This window comes from Dendrobates tinctorius, unplaced genomic scaffold, assembly GCF_039654945.1.
Source record: "Dendrobates tinctorius isolate UK_male_01 unplaced genomic scaffold, ASM3965494v1 ptg000063l, whole genome shotgun sequence".
NCBI classification, from domain to species: domain Eukaryota; kingdom Metazoa; phylum Chordata; class Amphibia; order Anura; family Dendrobatidae; genus Dendrobates; species Dendrobates tinctorius.
Window position 1 is genome coordinate 16,500,628 of NW_027361731.1, and position 19,487 is coordinate 16,520,114.

The 19,487-nt window shown below is 48.9% G+C and overlaps 2 protein-coding genes across 6 annotated transcripts in view; one reads left to right on the top strand and one right to left on the bottom strand.

Moving 5' to 3' along the window:
• The window catches only part of LOC141094243 (uncharacterized), a 1,213,871-nt gene that overhangs the window by 865,729 nt on the left and 328,655 nt on the right, over positions 1–19,487 (bottom strand). The window lies entirely within an intron of this gene.
• LOC141094226 (uncharacterized) overlaps positions 1–19,487 on the top strand; it is a 754,752-nt gene that overhangs the window by 8,080 nt on the left and 727,185 nt on the right. For all 5 annotated transcript variants that reach the window (XM_073580033.1, XM_073580031.1, XM_073580034.1 and 2 more), the window contains exon 2: positions 609–750. In XM_073580033.1, coding sequence (XP_073436134.1) covers positions 673–750 — 78 coding nt within the window. In that variant the 5' untranslated portion in view covers positions 609–672. The remainder of the gene's footprint in view (positions 1–608; positions 751–19,487) is intronic.

Genomic DNA, 19,487 nt, shown 5'->3' on the forward strand with positions numbered 1-19,487 from the left:
GCCGCACTAGGACCAAGGACAAGGTTCAGGAACTGGCCTCACCAGGATCAGGGACTTCGGATTCAGGACTGTCTGCACAATGACCATGGACTACGGGTTCAGGACATTGGCCACATCAGTACCAGGGGAACTCACAATTTCTCTCAGATACCCCCTCACATACTAATAATTCACTGTAGTGCTTGACATCACCCTATTGGGGAGGGTGCCTTTAAAAGAAGATGCCTCCCAGCTATTGGTTGGGATCCATCTTGCAGGTGTACTCTTAAACTAAATGCCTCCCAGCTGTTGTCTGGAGGCATTTTACTATGTGGAAAAGCAGCACCCTAAAGAACACGGGAGCGCGCACTGGGAGGCACGGTGCGCACACACAGGCCAGGGAGCTGGGAACATGCCGGGGACCACTGCATGACTGGGGCCGTGAATATGCCGGCGTCCTTGCATGGAGGGAGAGGGAGGACCATGAAGAGGTGTCTGTAATGGTGTTACAATCTGAACTTTACACATCAGGTTATTGCTCTCAGCTGTCAGCACCAACCCAGTAATTTGTTCATTTTTTCCATAGTATTTTGGATGATATTACATAATCTCACCTTCTTTCCATTCAGGTTCCTGATAAATATTATCTTTCACATTGACATCTACAACACAATCTGCCTTCACCCTTCAAGGATGGATATGGACAGAGGAAAGATGGCGGAGAGGATGTTACAGCTCACCCTAGAGATCCTCTTCCGGATTACTGGAGAGGTGAGAGATTCTGATGACGTCACATTACATTGTAATGCAGGAGTCTGGATGCAACGAGCAGAGATCACGAGGCAGAAACAGTCAGGGGTTGATATAATGCTATTTATATACAGCAGTAACTTTTAATCAATTAGTGTTAGTATCTATGCAATTTTACAGCAGAGGGAATAACAACAGGATTAGAATAAACAAGAAAGTCTTTCACTATGTAACACTTGTGTCCTTTTCACAAAGGTGGTGCGCCCATTATTGGGAGTCACTACGTGAGTTCTCACTCAAAGCTCTGGCCCTTGCGGGGGTCACCGGGTTTTCCCGCTAGGCCGCAAGTTTCTTCCTCATGCAGTCTATTAAAGCACATTGAGCCTCCCACGCACCAACCCGCCCCCTCCCAACCATTACTCCTAATCCCAGCTGACCATTGATAACTGGAAGTGACTGCCCTGCTTATCTGCACCGTTCCTCCTCAATCGCTGACGTGCCTCTCCTGTCGCATTCTCCACACGGGTCTCCTCGGCTTGACTATCGGCGGAAGTCTCTCAGGTTCAACGCAAAGAGGACTGGGCGTCCTCTATGCACAGGCATAGTCAGACCTCAGAGACTTGACCAGAGCAGGGCGCAGCTTCTGTATCTGACCAGTGTAAGCCATTCTTGGGAATATCTTCTGGGGAATCCAGACCTTGCCAAGCGGTGAACAACACCAAGGTGGCGTAGACTTCCCCTGATGCCTGCAACGCTGGTCTCAGCGGTGTTTCTGGAGCATGTCTGCCCCACACTTTCCTGGCGCCAAATTTCCTCATGCATGAGTGTGCAGAGCATTTATAGCAGGTAAGTTTTTCCTGTGGGTCACCTGATCCAGTCCAGTATATGAGGTCACTCCAGTTGCAAACCTTCTAGCATACTTTGGTTTCACTTGATTTCAGCTGACAAGCAGATGGCAGCCTCTCCTCATCAATGGCACCTCCTGCAAGAGTCCTCCAGATATCTCATGGCTACTTGTTACATTCCTCCCCCCTTTTTGCTCGCCAGTCCTCATGTGAGTGTAATTCTTTCGAGTTTGAAATTTCCCCACAGGTAGGCTGCGTTCGGCCAACAGTTGAACTACTTCGTTTCCTGATGTATGTGGAACCAGACAGGGGAATTACGGCATTGACCATCTCAGTCCTACTGAGCTTTTCCTGTAGAGGCACGTCTGGGGTACCTGGAGACTCAGCTACTGGAGGTGGTAAACTGACTCCAATTTAGTTTTCTCTCCCACTCGAGAGCAGCAATGGCATCTCCAGTGTACTCATCGGCCCTGCAAGGAATTCTTTCACTTCCTCTAAGACTCCGCTTTGCGTGACCTCAGCCACTTCTGATGGGAGCCCAGCCTTGTTACGTTCTTCTGCTTCAGAAGAGCAGGGTCGCAGATTATTCCTGTGCAAGACCCAAGGTGTTACGACATCATCTTCCTCAGGAAAAATCTTGTAGACTGAGTTATTCGGGTGAATCTTCTTTACCACTCGGTAGGGTACCGCCTCCCAACGATGATCCAGCTTGTTTCCAGGTCGCGTGGCCTACACCAATACACGATCCCCTGGCTGAAGTTGTCCTCCTGACACTGGGGATCTATTTGAATATTCAACTTCCCAAAACTTCTGCTCAACCAGGGTCTGGATTTGTCATTTCTTTAGATACAATACAGTTCAGCCATCACTCATCTCTGGAAACAGGTCCCTTGGTTAGAATTAATTTGCTTCTGGCATCCATATATGCAATGAAGTTCTGACAGATGGCTATAGCTTCAGATGTCTGATGCAGGGTGGGAAAATGACAAAAATCTTGGCACGCAATGTGTGAAATATTCAGATACTTTTTATTTCAGAAATAAAAAGTATCTGAATATTTCACACATTGAGTGCCAAGATTTGTCATTTTGATTTGATGCGTTGGACACCCGACTTGAGCACCGATAACCGAGCTATTCCTGAGTGCCGTGCTCTCTATAAGCTTGTAATTTTGATCCAGGGTGGGAGTCACCACCATGAACTAGATGAAGTGATCAGTCATCACCAATCAATACCTGTAGCCATTGCATGAAGTTCCGATCATCAGATCATAGATCATCAGGACCTCTAAAGGTGCAGAGATTCAGATAGCCTGAATAGGAGCCCTCTGTTCCGGGGTTTGTTCTGCTTACAATCGTGACATATTTGTCAAACTCCTTCGACCTTCTGCCGTAGTTGAGGCCAGTATGCTAGTCATTACAGGGCCCTAAAGGTCTTCTCTACACGGCAGTGGGCACCCCTCTCATAAGCTTTAGCCAGCTGTACTATCAGCGCTTCTGGAGCCACTACTTGCCAGGTAACATAGAATTCTCAAGGGAGTTGAATCTTTCTGAACAGCAGGCCATCTTTCAGGAAGAGCCTTTTCCACTGGCCCAAGATCTGCAGGGTATTTGAGGGTGAGGCAGCCCTAGCTTCCTGATCAGTCCTTTGCACCAGAGCGACAAACTTCCTCAGCCTTGTCAGCTCCAGATCGGACTATTGCAAGTGTATGTGTTAGGCGTCGGGTTCCTGCCTCTGCACAGGAGGAATCCTGAGCCTTGCCTTCTGCGGTCTCCCATTCAGTCCTGACCACAGAGGAGGCTGCTCATCAAACGCGTCTATCCCAGTGTCTTGCTCAGGTTAGTTGCTGTTGCTACCTCTGGTTCAGCTTTAGCAATCCGCACTAGCCAGCAGTGAGCAGCTCCAGAGGCTAAGTCCTTTTTGCAGTCTACTGAGCATGCCCATGGAACGATGTCTCATTGGAGGTCGGAGGTCACAGGCTCAGGTCCTACAGCAGCTCGCATTGGACCATCAGGAAGGACGCTGCTATTAAAGGTTTGCATGGCCGCTCGGCCATGTACTCGTATAGACACTTTATGCTATGTGTGTGAGTGATGATGGATGCATGAGACTGGTGACTGACTCATTAAAACTCCCCTCCCTTGTATACGCATGTTTGTAGGGTTTGGGGTTTAGAGTCAGCACGTATTAGTGGCTTCGTCTTGCACCACTGTGCTACATCTCACAGCACCACACTCGGAGCCATACAGTGCCGTCCTGCTCTGGGCACCTTCGGTACCACATTAAGCGGCTGCATCCGCCAGTGCGGCGCCGTGCGCAAGTCTAGTGCTTTCCGCCCTAGTCCGGGTGGTTAGTGGCGTGCGCCAAAGTGGTATTGGTTGCACGTAGGGTGCTTTATTTAAGTTATTCGTCTTTTCTTGGCACCGCAGTTTGCTGTGTCGATCACTAGTGTGTCTAGAGGGACTCTAACCCAGTGTGTCAGGGGTAGAGTCCTGTGACTATACAATAGCGCTTCCATTGCCGAGCTCTGTGAGCATAAATATGCTACAGCATTTGTGTTTGGTAGTCGGGCGGCCCTGTGAGGTAACAGAATCCGCCTCTGTACAGACTAGGTGGAGTTAACCCTGTGTGTTCCTCTATTGTACCGCCATATAACGTTCGCCATTACCAAGCAGCAGTTACCATCTCTGCGCTCTGGATCCCGGTCTGCGAACGCACCTCAATACTTTATTATTTGGTGCATTCTGCCAGCCCGTAACATTTTACTAGCACCAGGGTCTGGCTAGTAATGGCGGACGAACAGTGACTGCAGCGGTACATCCAGCAGCTGGAGGACAGGTTGGCGGCTCTCGAGCGCTCAGCTGTGGATGTTACCGCGGTCGCTGTTCAGGCAGCCACAGAGGCTGTCTCCCGTGTGTCCTCTGCCTTCCCTGCCCCGACTATGTCCAGCCTCCCATTGCCTGAGAAGTTCACGGTCGATAGTGCTTCTTGTAGGGGTTTCGTGAGCCAGTGTTCCATACAGCTGGAGCTGCTGGCTGCACGATTCCCCTCCGAGCGGGCTAAAGTGGGATTTTTTATTTCCCTTTGTCGGGCAGTGCTCTGTAGTGGCCCACATCGGTGTGGGAGCATGGTGATCATGTGGTGCAGAGTGCCTCGCAGTTCTTGGGTACTCTGAAGCAGGTCTTTTTGGGACCGCGAGTCACCCATGATACTGTGCTCCAGCTGCTGGCATTATCGCAGGGGTTGTCTCTGGTCAGCCATTATGCCATCCTGTTCCGGACGCAGGTTACAGAACTGGAGTGGTCAGATAAGACCCTCATTCCGGTGTTCTGGATGCGCTCGCCACCAGGGAGATTCCCGCCACCCTGGAGGAGCTTATCACCATCTCCACCTGCATAGACCGTCGTTTTTCGGAGCGAAGGTTGGAGCGGTCCTAGTGCAGGCAGAGGTTTAGGTTGGCACCCAGTTTTGGCTACGGGGAGCGAGAGTGTTTACTAAACTTGATCTGTGGGGGGGGCTTGCAACCTGATTTGCATCCGTGAGGGGGACAAATGGAAGACTGCTTTTAATGCCAGGGACGGGCACTATGAATACCTGGTGATGCCCTTCGGGCTCCGTAATGCTCCAGCTGTCTTCCAAGACTTTGTAAATGACATCTTCCGGGGTATGCTCACCACCGCAGTTGTAGACTCTCTGGATGATATCCTCATCTACTCTCCAGATATTGACTCTCACCGGAGAGATGTTTGCAAAGTTTTCGACCTCCTACGGGCAAACTCCCTATACACCAAGTTGGAGAAGTGTGTGTTTAAGAAGGAGTCCTTTCCTTTCCTGGGCTATATCATCTCTGCCCAGTGATTGGCCATGGATTCTGCCAAGCTACAGGCGGTGATGGATTGGCAGGAGCCCCATTCTCTCAAAGCAGTGCAGCGCTTTATGGGGTTCATAAATTACTATCGCCAATTCATCCTCCACTTCTCGGCTTTGGTATCCCCCTTGGTGGCCCTCACCAAGAAGGGTGCAAATCCCAAGTTGTGGTCAGAACCTGTCTCCAAGGCCTTCTCCTCTATTAAGTCCCATTTCGCTACCACTCCCATTCTACATCGCCCTGATGTAGATAAACCCTTCATTCTGGAGGTGGATGCCCCTTCCATCGGTGCTGGAGCGGTACTGTTCCAGAAGGACACGCAAAGTCGGAAGCACCCATGCTTCCTTTTCTCCAAGACCTTCACACTGGCGGAGAGGAATTATTCCATCGGGGACAGGGAGTTGCTAGCGATGAAGTTGACCTTCTCTGAATGGAGACACCTCCTGGAGGGGGCTCGTCACCCTTTCCAGGTGTTCACCGACCACAAGAACTTGGTGTATTTGCAGACAGCCCAGTGGCTAAATTCTCGCCAGGCCAGATGGTCCTTGTTCTTCTCCCGTTCCACTTCACCATCCATTTCCTCTCTGGAGAGAACGTCCAGGCCAATGCTCACTCCCGCTCTGTGGTGTCATCGGAGGAGGAGCCTCGGCTGATCGTCCCATTCGAGAGCCTGTGGACCGTGGCTCCGGTCGCCCTTGAGTCAGTACCTCCAGGCAAGACATTTGTCCCTGCCCATGTGCGACCGGAGGTCCTCTCTTGGGTTCACTCGTTCAGGGTGGGTGGACATTTTAGGACAAAGCTTCTGGCGAAGACGTACTGGTGGCCGCATATGGCCCGTAATGCCAGGAACTATATTCGGGTGTGCGTTTCTTGCGCCCAGAATTGGTCTCCTCAACGGCCCGCTGGGCTACTTTACCACCTGCCGGTAGCAGACAGGCCCTGGGAGATGGTCGGTATGGACTTTGTGGTGGGACTGCCCAAGTCCAATGGAAGCACGGTCATTTGGGTTGTCATCGACCATTTTTCTCCAAGATGGTGCACCTGGTACCTCCTCTCCCGGTTACCTTTTGCACGGGGCCTGGCAGTGTTGTTCATTAAGCACATTTTCCACCTGCACGGCATGCTGGACAAGACTGTCAGCGACTGGGGTCCCCACTTTGCATCTTGGTTCTGGAGAGAGCTCTGTAGCGTGCTCAGCATTGAGCTAAATCTCTCCTCGGCCTATCATCCCGAGAAGAACGGGTTGGTAGAGAGAGCCAACCAGACCCTGGTCACATATCTCGATTTCAAATCTGCCCTCACCTCTGATAAACAGGCCTACTTCACAAGCCTCGTATCTTCCCTATCTTACAACCCAAGACAGTTATTCAAAACTGTTAACTTCCTCCTCCGCCCACCACTGCCTCCTCCAACCTCCCTTATCTCTGTCGAGGACTTTGCCACACACTTCAAAAACAAGATTGACCAAACAAGGCAAGTCTTCATCACTCAGCCACCACAACCTGTTGTGAGCTCATTTTCTCGTTCACCTTTGATGTCCGATGAACTCCCTCTGCTGGTGAAAGGAGGTGGTGAAACTGATTTGGATGGGAGTGACCTGTCACCTGAACAGGTGGATAGCGATTGAACATCCGGAATCTTTGAGTGGATATAAGGCAGCCGACGCCCTGTAGGGTTGCTGGTGATTTCATCTGCTCTGAGCTCTGGCCTCCAGTTCAGTTCCTGTCTTCTAAAGCTAAGTTTTGCTCTGTTATTGTTCCATGAGATTTTGTCTGATTTGCTTAGATTTTTGTTCAGCCAGCCCGGGGTGGGGCTTTGCTAAATTTCCATTTTTGTCCCTGATCGGTTAATTCTCTTTTGCTCTGTCTTCAGAATATATCGGAGTGCTGATATAGGGATTTTGAAGTCTAGTGACTTCAGGGCCGTTTTTCCTATCAGACGTGTTGGGACATTTTTGGTAGGGTTTTTGCGGATTGCAGCAGCATCTTTTCTGTCCTGTCCTATCTAGTTAGTTGGGCCCCATCGTTTGCTCTGCCTGTCTTTCTGTCTGTGTTTGTGTTTTCATCTGTTTTTCACCAACAATACATGTTGGGGGCTGTCTATTGCTTTGGGGTCTGCTCTGGGGCAGTTTAGATTTCCCCTTTCTTTCTTTAGGCTTATTTAGTTCTCCGGCTTTTACGTGGCATCTAGGACCACCGTAGGAACGCTCCACGGCTACTGTTAGTTGTTGTGAATAGGATCAGGGGTCTGCAATCCGTTAGCTACCAACCTCTCCAGTTTTCTGGACTTCGCTTGCATTTTTGTTTTTTCCTCCTCCGGTGACTCTTTCATAACATAATCACCAGCCATACCGCAGATTCTAGGGTACTCAAAAGCGGGAGGGAATTGTTAAAAAAAAAAAAAAGTGTCAGAATATTTTTTTTTTTTTTTGTGTATATTTTTTCCTCTGGGGCCGTAGGAGGAATTTTTTCTTAATGGAGATTAAGCAATTGTCTGATCGCGTGGAGCAGCTCACTTATGAAGTGCGGGGAATTTCCGCCTATCTTGCTCATTCACATGCTGCTGAACCAAAGATCCCTACTCCTGATGTGTTTTTTGGGGATTGGTCTAAATTTTTGAATTTTAAGAATAATTGTAAATTATTTCTTGCCTTGAAGCCTAACTCACCGGGGAGCTCTGCGCAGCAGGTTAAAATTGTCATCTCTTTGCTGCGTGGCGATCCCCAGGATTGGGCGTTTTCTTTGACACCTGGCATTGAGCCAGGGTCAGGATTCTGCAGAGTTGTACTGTCAAAAATTCTGAAAGTGGGCGGTCCTTACTACCTGGAATGATGGTGCCTTGGCAGCTCTCTTTCGGAAGGGTTTGTCAGAAACCGTAAAAGATACTATGGTGGGATTTCCTGTTCCCTCTGGTCTTGACGATTCTATGTCTTTAGCCATTCAGGTTGATCGGCGTTTACGTGAACGCAAAACTACACGAGGTGTTGCGACCTATTGAACAAATGTCTGAACCTATGCAATGTGATAGTTTTGTCTAGGGTGCAACGTCAGGAGTTCAGAAGGCGTAATAAGCTGTGTTTTTTCTGTGGAGATGCCTCTCATATTATTTGTCTGCCCTAAACGAGAGAAACGTTTTGCACACACATTTGCTGTGCGTGGTGTTCAACCTAAGTTTCTTCTGGCAATTACTCTGATCTGCTCCCTGTCCACATTTTCCGCTAAGGCTTTTGTGGATTCAGGAGCGGCTCTGAACCTGATGGACTTGGATTTTGCTAAACGTTGTGGGTTTCCTATGACACCTCTGCGGACGCCTATCCCTTTGAGGGGTATTGATGCTACTTCTTTGGCGAAGAATAAACCTCAGTTTTGGACCCAGGTGGTAATGCGGGTCATCCCAGACCATCAAGAAAATTGCAGATTTTTGGTGTTGCATAATTTGCATGATACCCTTGTTCTGGGGTTTTCCTGGTTGCAAATCCATAATCCAGTTTTGGATTGGAAATCTGTGTCTGTGGTGAGTTGGGATTGTCGGTGTGGTCTTAGTGACACTCCTGTTTTCTCCACCTCTCCCCAGTCGCATGATGTTCCTGACTATTTGGCTGATTTTTATGACGTATTTAGGGAGAATAAGTCTGCGTTTTTTGCCTCCTCATAGGAGTTATGACTGTGCAATTGAGCTGAGCCCTGGGTGTAAATTTCCCAAGGGTCGACTTTTCAATTTATCTGTACCCGAGCACGAGGCTATGCGATCTTATATTAAGGAGTCGTTGGAGAAGGGTCATATTAGACCATCTTCTTCACCCTTGGGTGCTGGTTTTTTTTTCGTGGCCAAGAAAGATGGATCATTAAGGCCTTGTATTGACTGTCGTTCCCTCAACAAAATTACTGTTAAATATCAGTATCCGTTACCCCTGATTTCTGATCTATTCTCCAGAGTTAAAGGTGCTTGCTGGTTTACCAAGCTTGACCTCAGGGGGGTGTATAATCTTATTCGCATTAAGCATGGGGATGAATGGAAGACGGCGTTTAATACTCCGGAGGGACATTTTAAGTACCTGGTGATGCCTTTTGGGCTCACTAATGCCCCTTCTGTCTTCCAGTGCTTCATGAATGATATTTTCCGGGACTTTGTGGATAAATTTTTGATCATCTATCTGGATGATATTTTTATCTTTTCCATGGATTGGGACTCTCATGTGGAACATGTTCGGACTGTGTTCCGGATTTTGAGGGAGAATTCCCTGTATGTTAATGGGTCGAAATGCCTTTTTGGTGTTCAGAGGATCTCATTTTTGGGATTTATTTTGTCTCCGTCAACTATTGAAATGGATCCGGCCAAGGTACAGGCCATTTATGATTGGGTTCAGCCCACTTCTTTGAAGGCCCTCCAGAAGTTTTTGGGTTTTGCCAATTTTTATCGTAAATTTATAGCTAATTTTTCTGGTATTGCCAAAGCATTGACTGATTTGACTAAGAAGGGTGCTGATGTGCTGAATTGGTCTCCAGAGGCTGTTTCTTCCTTTCAGGAGCTGAAGCGGAGGTTCACTTCTGCCCCGGTTTTGCGGCAACCTGATGTCTCACTTCCGTTTCAGGTAGAGGTGGACGCTTCAGAGATTGGTGCAGGAGCTGTTTTGTCCCAAAAATATCCGGTAACATCTAAAATGAATCCCTGTGCTTTCTTTTCCCGAAAGTTCTCCCCATCTGAACGCAACTATGATGTGGGGAATCGGGAACTGTTGGCCATGAAATGGGCATTTGAGGAGTGGAGACATTGGTTGGAGGGAGCTAGACATCAAGTCGTGGTCCTCACTGACCACAAGAATTTGATTTACCTTGAGTCGGCCAAACGCTTGAATCCTAGACAGGCTAGGTGGGCCTTGTTTTTCACACGTTTTGATTTTGTGGTCTCTTTTCTTCCGGGTACTAAGAATGTTAACGCAGACGCCCTCTCTAGAATTTTCTTTGCTCATTCTCCTATTGTGACCAAGCCTGCTGCCATCTTAGGTGATGGGGTAGTTCTTTCTGCCATCTCGCCCGATTTGAGACGTGCTCTGGAAAAGTTTCAGGAGGACAAACCTGAGCGTTGTCCCATTGGAAAATTGTATGTTCCTGACCAGTGGAGGGAGAGAGTGATGTCTGAAGTTCATTGCTCCGCATTTGCTGGTCATCCAGGTATTTTTGGTACTAGAGATTTGGTGAGTCGGTCTTTTTGGTGGCCCGCCTTGTCTCGTGATGTCAGGAATTTTGTGCAGTCCTGTGGGACTTACTCCCGGTCTAAACCTTGTTCTCGCTCTAGTGGGTTGTTGATGCCGTTGCCGGTGCCCAGGAGGCCATGGACCCATATTTCAATGGATTTTATGTCTGATCTGCCTGTCTCTCAAAGGATGACTGTTATTTGGGTGATTTGTTATAGATTCTCTAAGATGGTCCATCTTGTACCACTCCCTAAGTTGCCATCTTCCTCAGAGTTGGTGCCCTTGTTTTTGCAACAGGTGGTTCGCTTGCATGGGATTCCTGAGAACATTGTATCTGACAGAGGAGTCCAGTTTGTCTCTAGATTTTGGAGGACTTGTTGTTCCAAGCTGGGAATTCAGTTGTCCTCCTCTGTGTTTCACCCTCAGACCAATGAGCAGACGGAGAGAACAAATCAGACTTTGGAGTCTTATTTGAGATGTTTTATCTCTGTTGATCAGGATGATTGGGTCTCATTTTTGCCCTTGGCCGAATTTGCTTTAAATAATAGAGCTTCTGCCACTTTGATGTCACCCTTTTTCTGTAACTTTGGGTTTCATCCTCGATTCTCTTCAGGGCAGGTGGAGTCTTCTGCCTGCTCAGGTGTTGACACTGTGGTGGAGAGAATGTACCAGATTTGGGACCAAGTGGTGGATAAGTTGTCTCTCTCCCAGGAAAAGGCCCAGCGGTTTTCCAACCGGCATAGGACCATTGGTCCCCGGTTTAAGGTGGGTGATATGGTTTGGTTGTCATCAAAGAATATCTCTATGAAGGTGGCTTCTCCAAAGTTTAAACCTAGATTTATTGGACCTTACAATATTTTGGAGATTCTTAATCCGGTCTCTTTTCGATTGGCTCTTCCTGTTACATTTAAGATCCATAACGTGTTTCATAAGTCTCTGTTAAAGAGGTTTGTTGAGCCAGTAGTTCCTGTGGTGGCACCTTCTAATCCTGTATTGGTTGAAGGTAATGTGGAATATGAAGTTGAGAAGATACTGGATTCTCGTCTGGCTAGACGGAGACTCCAGTATTTGGTTAAGTGGAAGGGTTATGGCCAGGAGGATAATTCTTGGGTCTCTGCATCTGATATTCATGCTGAAAGATTGGTTCGTGCTTTTCATTGGGCCCATCCTGATCGGCCTGGTGGCGTGGATGAGGATTCGGTGACCCCTCCGCAAGGGGGAGGTACTGTTATGAGCTCATTTTCTCGTTCACCTTTGATGTCCGATGAACTCCCTCTGCTGGTGAAAGGAGGTGGTGAAACTGATTTGGATGGGAGAGACCTGTCACCTGAACAGGTGGATTGCGATTGGATATCTGGAATCTTTGAGTGGATGTAGGGTTGCTGGTGATTTCATCTGCTCTGAGCTCTGGCCTCCAGTTCAGTTCCTGTCTTCTAAAGCTAAGTTTTGCTTTGTTATTATTCCATGAGATTTTGTCTGATTTGCTTAGATTTTTGTTCAGCCAGCCCCGGCTGTGATGTTGCTGAAGTTCCATTTTTTTGTCCCTGATCGGTTAAATCTCTTTTGCTCTGTCTTCAGAATATATCGGAGTGCTGATATAGGGATTTTGAAGTCTAGTGACTTCAGGGCCGTTTTTCCTATCAGACGTGTTGGGACATTTTTGGTAGGGTTTTTGTGGATTGCAGCCAGCATCTTTTCTGTCCTGCCCTATCTAGTTAGTTGGGCCCCATCGTTTGCTCTGCCTGTCTTTGTTTTGTGTTTTCATCTGTTTTTCACCGTCAATACATGTTGGGGGCTGTCTATTGCTTTTGGGGTCTGCTCTGGGGCAGTTTAGATTTCCCCTTTCTTTCTTTAGGCTTATTTAGTTCTCCGGCTTTTACGTGGCGTCTAGGACCACCGTAGGAACGCTCCACGGCTACTGTTAGTTGTTGTGAATAGGATCAGGGGTCTGCAATCCGCTAGCTACCAACCTCTCCGGTTTTCTGGACTTAACTTGCATTTTTGTTTTTTCCTCCTCCGGTGACTCATTCATAACCACAACCCCTTTGTATACCAGACCAATGCCCAAATCCCATAACCTCACTCTCCAACATCGCCTCTTCTCCAAATCGAACCTCACAACCTGTGCACTTGACCCCATCCCACCTCCTCCCCAACCTCACCACCACACTTATCCCATCCCTAACCCACCTCTTCAACCTATCGCTAACGTCCGGTAGCTACCCTTCTGCTTTCAAGCATGCCACAATCACGCCTATCCTTAAAAAGCCAACCCTCGACCCAACCGCTATGTCCAGCTATCGCCCAATATCATTGCTTCCATTCGCTTCCAAACTCCTGGAACAGCTCGTCCACGCTGAACTTTTTCTCCCACCTATCATCTAACTTGCTCTTTGACGATCTACAATCTGGTTTCCACCCCCATCACTCCACTGAGACCGCCCTGACCAAAATTACTAACGACCTACTTACAGCCAAATCAAATGGACATTACTCTATATACTCCTGCTTCTAGACCTGTCCTCTGCATTTGACACAGTTGACCACTGCCTTCTACTACAGAGCCTCTCCTCCTTCGGCATCAAAGGCCTTGCCCTATCCTTGATTTCCTCATACCTTTCCAACCGCACATTCAGCGTCTCCCACACCACCTCCTCATCCCACCCTCTCTCTGTTGGAGTCCCCCAAGGCTCTGTTTTAGGACCCCTACTCTTCTCAATCTACACACGGTCTGGGGCAACTCATAAAGTCCCACGAATTCCACTACCACCTTTATGCCGATGACACTCAGATCTATCTCTTGGGCCCAGATGTCACCTCTCTGCTGTCCAGAATCCCAGAGTGTCTATCAGCCATATCCTCCTTCTTCTCCTCTCGCTTCCTCAATCTCATTGTAGACAAATCTGAACTCCTCATCTTTCCTCCATCTCACAGATCTTCCTTACCCGACCTAGCTATAACAATTAATGACATCACACTTTCCCCAGTACCAGAAGTCCGCTGCCTCGGAGTAACCTTTGACTCTGCCTTGTCCTTCAAACCGCACATCTAAGCTCTTTCTACCTCCTGTCGCCTCCAGCTCAAAAATATTTCCAGAATCCGTCCTTTCCCAAACCCTCAATCTACTAAAATGCTTGTGCATGCCCTCATCTCCCGCCTCGACTACTGCAACATCCTTTTCTGTGGTCTCCCTGCTAACACCCTCGCACCTCTCCAGTCCAACCTTAACTCTGCCGCCCCTCTAATTCATCTCTCTCCTCGCTACTCCTCCGCTTCTCCCCTCTGCAAATCTCTTCACTGGCTCCCATTCCCTCAGCGTATCCAGTTCAAATTACTAATACTGACCTACAAGGCCATCTATAACCTGTCTCCCCCATATGTCTCTGAACTAATCTCCCGATACCTTCCCTCACGTAATCTCCGGTCCTCCCAAGACCTCCTTCTCTCCTCCACACTTATTCGCTCCTCATCCAACTGCCTCCAAGACTTCTCCCGAATAGCCCCTATTCTCTGGAATTCTTTGCCCCAACAAGTCCGACTATCAACCACATTGGGATCCTTCAGACGGAACCTGAAAACCCACCTCTTCAAGAAAGCCTACAGCCTGCAATGACCCCGCTACCTCCTTCTCTCTCACCACTACCGGTGATATCACCTCAACCAACACCGGTACTGCTGCAACCCACCAACCTACTGTCTCCTTCCCCACCATCCTGTAGCATGTAAGCCCGAAAGGGCAGGGTCCTCTCTCCCCTCTGTATCAGTCTGTCATTGTTAGTTTGTTTACTGTAAGTGATATCTGTAATTTTTATGTAACCCCTTCTCATGTACAGCACCATGGAATCAATGGTGCTATATAAATAAATAATATCTACGACATTTTGTCTCGGCCAGGCAGGATGACTGGGCATCCTTGCTGCCGTGGGCGGCGTTTGCTTTGAACAACGCTGTGGCTGACTCCACCAGTCAGACCCCATTCCTCCTAAATTATGGCCAGCATCCGCGTGTTTCTGTGCCCATGCCCGTGTCATCCACCCACTCTAGGGTGGCAGACTGGGTGGTGGAGGCACGTGACATTTGGGACGGCACTCGGGATGCCATCCGGGCCTCCAAGGAGAGTATGCGGTCCTCCGCTAACGCACACCGGCGCCCCGCTCCCATCTTTGTTTCTGGCTACTTGGTGTGGCTCTCCGCTCATAACATCAAGCTGCGGATTGAGTCCACTAAGTTCGTGCCTCGCTTCATAGGTCCCTTCAAGGTCCTTGAGCAGGTTAACCCTGTGGTCTACTGTCTGGCCCTTCCTCCACACCTGGGTATCACTAACACCTTCCACGTGTCCCTCCTTAAGCCTATTCACATGTCCCAGTTTTCTGAGTCATCTACCGGGACATCAGGCTTGTCCTCGGACCAGTACGAAGTGAATGCCATCGTGGGGGGTAAGGTAGTGCATGGCGAAAGGTATTACCTGGTGGATTGGAAGGGTCATGGATAGGACCTGGGAACCTGTGGAGAATATTCGTGCTCCCCTGCTCATTGCGGCCTTTGAGCGTAGCGAGGCGCAGGAGGGGAGGGGGCCGTTTAATGTTAGGCGTCGGATTCCGTCCTCTGCACAGGAGGAATCCCCAGCCTTGCCTTATGTGGTCTCCCATTCAGTCCCAACCGCAGAGGAGGCTGCTCAGCAAAGACGTCGATCCCGACGTCTTGCTCAGGCTAGTGCTGTCAGGTTGGTTGCTGCTGCCACCTCTGGTTCACCTTTAGCATTCCGCACTAGCCAGCAGCGAGCAGCTCCAGAGGCTAAGTCCTTTTTGCAGCCTACTGAGCATGCCCTTGGGACGACCTCTCATTGGAGGTCGGAGGTCACATGCGCAGGTCCTCAAGCAGCTCGGATTGGATCATCAGGAAGGTCCCGGAAGGACGCTGCTATGAAAGGTTTGCATGGCCGCTCGGCCATATACTAGTATAGACTCTTTATGCTATGTGTGAGTGATGATGGATGCATGAGACTGGTGACTGACTCCTTAAAACTCCCCTCCCTTGGATACGCATGTTTGTAGGGTTTAGAGTCAGCGCCTATTAGTGGCTTCGTCTTGCGCCACTGTGCTACATCTCACAGCACCACACTCAGCGCGATACGGTGCCGTCCTGCTCTGGGCACCTTCATTACCGCATTAAGCGGCTGCATCTGCCAGTGCGGCGCCGTGTGCAAGTCTAGCGCTTTCCGCCCTAGTCCAGGTGGTTAGTGGCGTCCGCCAGAGCAGTGTTGTGCATGTAGGGCGCTTTAAGTTATTCGTCTTTTCTTGGCACGCAGCTGCGGTGTCGATCACTAGTTTGTCTAGAGGGACTCTAACCCAGTGTCTCAGAGTCCTGTGACTATACACTAGTGCTTCCATTGCCGAGCTCTGTGAGCATAAACAGGCTACGGCATTTGTGTTGGTGGTCGGGCGGCTCTGTGAGGTAACAGAATCCGCCCCTGTACACACTAGGTGGAGTTAACCACGTGTGTTCCTCTATTGTACCGCCATATAACATTCGCCTTTACCAATCAGCAATTACCATCTCAGCACGGTGGACCCCAGGCTGCAAGCACACCTCACTACTTTCTTTATTATTTGGTGCGTTCCGCCATCCCATAACAATATGCTCTCGTCCCTTGAGCGGCCAAGAATTTGGATCGGTCTGGGCTCTGCTCTAGACTCATGAGCTGTCACTACAGTCGCGGCAAACTGCCTAAAATCCGGGATGTCATCACCCTCAAGCTCTTCATCTATGTCTGTCTTCAGTCCAGCTTGGGTGATTCGGGACAAGTGGTCTGCGTGCGTATTCTGGGATTGCTAGGAAATCTTGTACTGGTATTTAGACATCCTTGCAGCCCAACACTGTTCTAGTGCTCCCAGATTCTCATTTTCTAGGCAGGCCAGAGGGCTGTTATCCGTCCACATGTGTATTTCTAACCCCGACAAATACTCAGTCATGACCCATACCAGCGCCACAACTTCAGTTTGAACAAATTGTAATTGTCCGGATTTTTCTCTGTCTCTCTGTGACCTTCTGGCATACGTAATCACCTGCTCTCTTCCTTGTTGTAACTCTGCCAATAGTGCCCCCAGTCCTTATAGGCTTCCATTGGTGTACAGCTCGTAGGGCTGTGAGAAGTCAGGGTACGCCAAGATTGGGGCATCTGTCAATGCCTGAAATGCTTCCTTTTGTCATGTACCCCATTGAATGGATTTAAATTTGGCTCCCTCAGCCATGCCCCGCAACAACTCGTTGAGTGGTACCGCAATCTCGGCGAAGTCCCTTATGAACCTGCAGTAGTAGCCGGCCAGTACTAGGAATGCTCACAGTTCTCTCAGGTCGGTAGGCGTGGGCCACTTTACTAAGCCACTCCAGCCAGTGAAGATGCTCTTCAAACGTGGCAGAATAAATGATTGTCATCCAGATAGACCAAAGTGGCTTCAAAGTTCAGGCCTGCCAAGCATTTTTCCATAAACCGCTGAAAGGTTCCTTGTGCATTCGTCAGTCCGAAAGGCATCAGGTTGTACTCGAACAGGCCCATACGGAGGATAAATGCTGTTTTCTGGCAGTTCTTCTCAGCCACAAGGACTTGCCAGTAGCCACTGGCTAAATCAAGTGAGGAAAAATTATTTGGCTCTTCCTAATGCAGATAGGGACTCCTCAATTCTGGGCAAGGGTTAGGAGTACGCTATTTCAGTCTCCTGTAGTCCATGTAGAAACTCATGCTGGGTACCATCCTTTTTCCGAACTAACAAAATGGGGGCCGCCCAGGTACTCCGGCTCTCGCGGATTATGTTGGCGTACAGTTCTTTCACCTCCTTGTACATCTGAGGTGGGACGTGCCGATACCTCTCTTGAATGAGAGCAGTGGTAATTGTAGGGATCGCATGTGGAATAGCATGGATGCACCCTAAGTTATCTTGATGCTGTGCAAACACCTCTCGATATCACTGTAATAACTGTTCAACCTGCACTACTTATCTAACTCTGTGAGGTTGGACTCCATCAGTGGCAAGAGGTGAAGTCCTGACAGTGGTTCACTTCGGTTTTCCTGACTATTCAAGCGACACCGCAAAGGTCCATGGGTCTCTGCCCACAGGTGTCAGTTCTATAGCTTCAGCTCTGGGGAGATATTCCAGCATTGTACAAACTTGGGCCACTTCTTGTCGGGGCACCAACTGTAGAATTGCTCCACTTAAATTTTTACAGCGCACAGGTACTCATCCCTTTCGCACGTTGGCCAGGATGCCGGCTTCTTCTCCCTCTATAGGCTTAATATGGATGTCCACATAGTAGTGAGTACAGTCTGTCCCACTGACAGTGTCACTGTGGATTCTGGTGTTATCAGATACTGGGAGGCAGCAGGTAACTTCTGAATTTTGCTGAGTCGCACTAGTTGCTGGAACACCTTCTTACTTGCCGCGTCATGTGAGGCACGAGTCCAATTGTTTTAAACTGGGCCCTCAGTTAAGAATTGTCCCACTTCTTTTAGTACATTCATGCCCAGGGTTTCAGTGAGTCTTCCGCCTCCGGACCCCTTTGTCAACACTATTCCTTTTCAGCCAAGATCGTTCCTGCACACCCGGACAGACATCCACACTACTCCTGCTCCTGGGATAGGCAGTTGATTAGCCGCCACCAGTCGGATACTGTTTTCTTTTCTTTAGCAAGCAACTTCTGGAAATATGCCTCAGTGTCCATCAAGCAGTGAATGCGTTGCACATTGAATTCAACCCAGATAATTGGTCTCTGAGACAATATCCTCAGAATTCTCTTCTCCCTCTGAGGCTCGAAACCCCATGGTATGCTCTACGACCGTGCGGTGCATTAGTTTAATGGGCACACCATCTCCTTTCTCGATTCGGACAGTCTCTTGAAATGTTTCCCCTTCCACCACTGGTTCAACACTCGCTTGCGTTCTATTGGCTAAGTACACAGCATGACACGTTCTGATAGTAGTGACTTTCTCGCTCTGACCTCCCCTCACGTGAGGTCAGGTGATCAGCTAGAGGATTAGCAGAAAGGGTCCCCTTGATGCTGCACAGCTCACCTTGAATGTCCCAAATCTCTTGACATATCTCCCGTACCCAGTCGGACTCAGTACGTGTTGACTCAGACGTGATCCCTTCATGACTCAAGACCGCGAGGGTGAGAACTGGAGCCTCTCTCTCCAAGACTCTAACTTTGGCCCCCACCTCATGAAAGCCCAGACCAGAATTCAGGCATGGGTGCTCATTTAAGATATGTCATGACCCAGGTCGGGTTTGCTTTCTGCTTTTCCTTTTCCGGCCTGGTCATGGCAGGGATAACCTCTCTTTGGTTTGGGGGTGGCTATTTCTTGGTGCTCTTGCAGGAAGCCCTTGTCAGTGATAGCTTTGGTCCTTGGCTTGAGCAGCTGACCCGTTATACCCCAGTGTTCTTTCTGCCTTCCCGTACTTGTGTCTGACCTGTTCTCTGTATCTGAATTAGTGTTACTCTGGTGTGTATTCCCCTCCGTGTATGACTCGACTTCAACTCTGACATCGCTCTCTGTCTCACGTCTCTGGTACTTCTGATTCTGTCTAGTTAAGACCCTCGGCTTGTATTTGACCAAAAGTTCTATTTTCCCCTTTAAACACTACCCTTGCTGACCATCACTGACTTGGCTCGTTTTGACCACTCTCTATTGGCGCTGTGCATCTGCACTGTGCTGCAGGGACGACTTCTCTTCTCTCACCAACACCCCCTAGTAGAGTCTGCACATACCTGCAAAGTAGCTTCATTACATTACCACTGACCCTACATTTAAAAAGTTTGCCCTTTTTTTTTTTTTTCCCTTCTGGTCATGGATTCGCTG